This window comes from Apteryx rowi, unplaced genomic scaffold (assembly GCF_003343035.1).
Source record: "Apteryx rowi isolate R43461 unplaced genomic scaffold, aptRow1 scaffold_1908, whole genome shotgun sequence".
NCBI classification, from domain to species: Eukaryota; Metazoa; Chordata; class Aves; order Apterygiformes; family Apterygidae; genus Apteryx; species Apteryx rowi.
Window position 1 is genome coordinate 15002 of NW_020448206.1, and position 3653 is coordinate 18654.

Sequence of the window (3653 nt, forward strand, 5' to 3'; positions counted from 1 at the left end):
TGCTGAAGGGAAGAGCCCTCTTGGCCTCCTCCTCTTTCAAAGGTTCTTCTCTTTCACTCATAGAGCACCCACTCCCTCGATGCATTGGCAATTCCCCCATTCCCTGGGGGAGCATTTTCATACCCCTTTCAGTAAGCTGTGCTTGTTGGCCTTGTCCAAAACTACCATCATGGAAATGCAGCTAAGGTGGAAATGGCAGATGAGCCACCAACACACCTGCCACTTCCAGTTCCACTGTAGCTTCTGCATAACCAGCAGCACCTTCAACACTGCAGACGTACGTTCCATCATCGGAGGGTCTGACACTGACAATTCGCAAGTCCAGGCTTCCTATGCTGAGGCCATCACGAGACAACACTGTCCTCCCTCGATATTCTCTCATCTGTTCCACAAACAGGTCCTCTCCATCCCGGTAATGATGCACTGTTCCAGAGAAGTGGTGCCGGATCCACCTGACAGCCATGCTCTGAGCATTCAAGCTGGGGGAGAGCTCACAGGGCAGCACAATGCTCTGCCCCACAGTGGCAGTGACAGGGTGGCCTGGTCCCACCACCTTCAGCTGCGCTGTGAAATGGAGAAGGACACAGTGGAAAACCAGACACACACTGAGCTTTTGCATACGTGACTTGAATGCTCTGCAAGAAAGGGGGATGAGTTTTGTGTGAGGGGCTGGGTGCGGGCATTGTAGCATCAGAAGGGAAAAGCAAAGACACTAGAGAAACTTGGGGAGGGAGTGGGAGGACGTGAAGGAGAAGGAGGTTTCCTGGAAAGATCCTCCCGCCCCCTCTGGAGTTGGCATCAGCCTGGAGAGGGCTTCCACCTCCTGCTGATCATGTTCACAGAGCGGGAACTCTCCATAAACACACAGTTCAAGAAAGTCTTAAAGAAGAGGACTGAAAATCTAGCCCACCCAATACATATCCTCCACAGAAGAACAAGAGGGAAAATGGAACCGCAACCGGGGCTGTGCTCCAGGCTCACATCTCCTCCCTGACACCTCCTCCCCTCTCCCAACTGACACAGGTGCCTGGGCACAGCGACGCACATCTGGCAGACACAGCTGGGCAACGTCCACGTCAGCCCTGCACCACCCGACACGGGCCACGGCATTTCTACCTGATCCCAGATGGAGAACATGGAGAGTCACAAGATAACGCAGGACGCCCTGCAGATGGTTGGCGAGGCTGGAGCAGCCAGAGCCCAAGAGAAACTGCATCTCCCCTGAGGCTCTACCTGGAGAAGATAGAGGGGAAAAGGAAAAATGAGGGGAACGGAGGGGCAGCTGGGGCCAAGGGACAGCACTTCTCCAGGACACAGACACTCCAGAAATCCCAACAAATCCCCACCACGAACACGCAGCCAACACAAACCCCTCCCTTCACAAAGTGGGAGCAGGCAGCCAAGGGGGCGAGTCAGGCTGAGCAGGGAGCAAGATGAGGCTTGCATGGAGGGAAGGGGGCAACGTCATGGCTTGCATTTCTGCCTGNAGGCTGAGCAGGGAGCAAGATGAGGCTTGCATGGAGGGAAGGGGGCAACGTCATGGCTTGCATTTCTGCCTGGGGAGGAGAGCAGCAGAGCCCAGAGCTGCAGTCGTGGACCAGGAGCCTCCCTGCAACAGTCTCACACAGGTGGTGTCACAGGGGACAGCAACGGGGGAGCTGCCCAGGCAGGGGAAGGTGCCCGGGCTGCCCAGGGCCTCGCAGAGCCCACCATGCCCTCCGGGCCACCACCCAGCTCACCCCTCCCCACAGCCCAGGCTCTCGCTGGCCCTGCCTCCTACACATGCTCCGCTTCCTCCCTTACTCTCACACTTCCTTCCACAGTCAAAGTCTCCCTTCCTTGTCCAGACCCCAGCACAACACCCACCCCACACACACCACTCCTTTCCCCCACCAGAAACGGCAGCGTGGGCAGGACTATTGCAACTCCTGACCAAGAAGGAAATGGCTGTTCAAGGTCAACATGGAACCGCACCCAGCTACCTGGCAAGATCCCCGGGTGCAGGCGAGCTCTGCAGCCCCACACACTGCCCCACATTCCCTCACCAGCCTCCCCCGGGGGCAGGGGGCTGCCACAGAACTGAGCCAGCGCTCAGTCCTGATCCCTGACACCAAAACAGACCCAACCCTGCACAAGACTCTGTCCTGAAAGCCAGGACACACCACCACGCTCTTCCCAAGGGGGACAGAAAGCACCCCGGGATCCCTCAATCCACCTGCTGTGAGCAAGCTGGGCACGCAGGAGCTGGGGGTGCTGCAGATAGAAAAGGAGAGATTTGCTTTTAGAAGGGAGTTTTCCAGAGAGAAGTCACTCACCAGACGCATCTGAGCTGCACAAGGTTCCAGGGTGCGCCCAACTGCTTCAACCTTTGTCCCCTTGGACGCACCCTCCGAGGGATTGTCCCCAGGAGGCAATGGGCGGGCTCTCCAGATGCTGCAGGGCTGGGCTGCTTGCTTTGCACATAGCCCTGAGACTCCAGCAAGCATAAGGAACTGGTGTCTGGCAGAGGGATCCCTGTGCAGTTCAGTTCCCTTCCACCCCCACCACTGACCCAAAGCCCTCCCTGCAGCACACATGGAAGCAGAGAGCCCCGCGGCATGGGGGGCTGAGCCAGCAGCGAGACAAAGAGCAAAGGACGGGGGCACTCAAAGCCAGGAGCTGGGCCATCAGGGCAGGAGCAGCATTTCCAAAACTTCACCACCCAAACCCCTGCTCTTTGCTTCTAAAGAGAGAAGGGAGCTTTTCTACGCGGCCGTCTGGACCAGAAAACTCCAGCACTGCTGCTAGGAACAAGAGGAGACCGGATCACGCCGGTGCTGCTCGACGGCAGGCGGGCCACGGGCCTGCCTCCACTCACTCACCCGCTGCGGGTTTGTAGCCCTTCTCTGCTCTCCCTGCAAAGACGAGGCAGGCAGCAGCCAAAGNCACACTGCCCCACGCTCCCTCACCAGCCTCCCCCGGGGGCAGGGGGATGCCACAGAACTGAGCCAGTGCCCAGTCCTGCTCCCTGACCCGAAAACAGACCCAACCCTGCACAAGATTCTGTCCTGAAAGCCAGGACACACCACCAAGCTATTCCCAAGGGGGACAGAAAGCACCCCGGGATCCCTCAATCCACCTGCTGCGAGCAAGCTGAGCACACAGGAGCTGGGGGTGCTGCAGACAGAAAAGGAGAGATTTGCTTTTAGAAGGGAGCTTTCCAGAAAGAGAAGTCACTCACCAGACGTGTCTGAGCTGCACAAGGTTCCAGGGTGCGCCCAACCGCTCCAGCCTTTGCCCCTTTGGACGCACCCTCCGAGGGATTGTCCCCAGGAGGCAATGGGGCAGGCTCTCCAGATGCTGCAGGGTTGGGCTGCTTGCTTTGGCACGTAGCCCCGAGACTCCAGCAAGCATAAGGAACTTGTGTCTGGCAGAGGGACCCTGGTGCAGTTCAGGCGTCTTCCACCCCCACCACTGACCCAAAGCCCTCCCTGCAGCACACATGGAAGCAGAGAGCCCAGGGGCACGGGGGGCTGAATGGGCAGTGAGACACGGCCTGGGGAGAGGGCAATCAAGAGGGCCACATCCCAGTGGCATTTCCTCCTGGGGGGACAGCAGTGGCCAGAGAGGCTGGCCCTGCTGGAGCAGTCWCACCAAGGTGGCATCACAGGGGA

The 3653-nt window shown here is 58.7% G+C and overlaps 1 protein-coding gene across 2 annotated transcripts; it reads right to left on the bottom strand.

The window, feature by feature from the left end:
* Positions 1-42: 42 nt before the first annotated feature.
* On the bottom strand, positions 43-3420 carry LOC112964471 (myelin-oligodendrocyte glycoprotein-like). Of its 2 annotated transcripts, none has more exons than XM_026062629.1 (3): positions 3221-3420; positions 1117-1233; positions 43-564 (listed from the first exon to the last, which is right to left on the bottom strand). In XM_026062629.1, the coding sequence occupies exons 2-3, from the start codon at positions 1214-1216 to the stop codon at positions 182-184; spliced, it is 483 nt and encodes a 160-aa protein (XP_025918414.1). In that variant the 5' UTR covers positions 1217-1233; positions 3221-3420; the 3' UTR covers positions 43-181. The 2 variants fall into 2 exon arrangements, with proteins under 2 accessions (XP_025918414.1, XP_025918413.1); XM_026062628.1 differs by lacking the exon at positions 3221-3420 and adding an exon at positions 2862-2912 and having other exon boundaries at positions 48-564.
* Between the last annotated feature and the right edge of the window lie 233 nt (positions 3421-3653).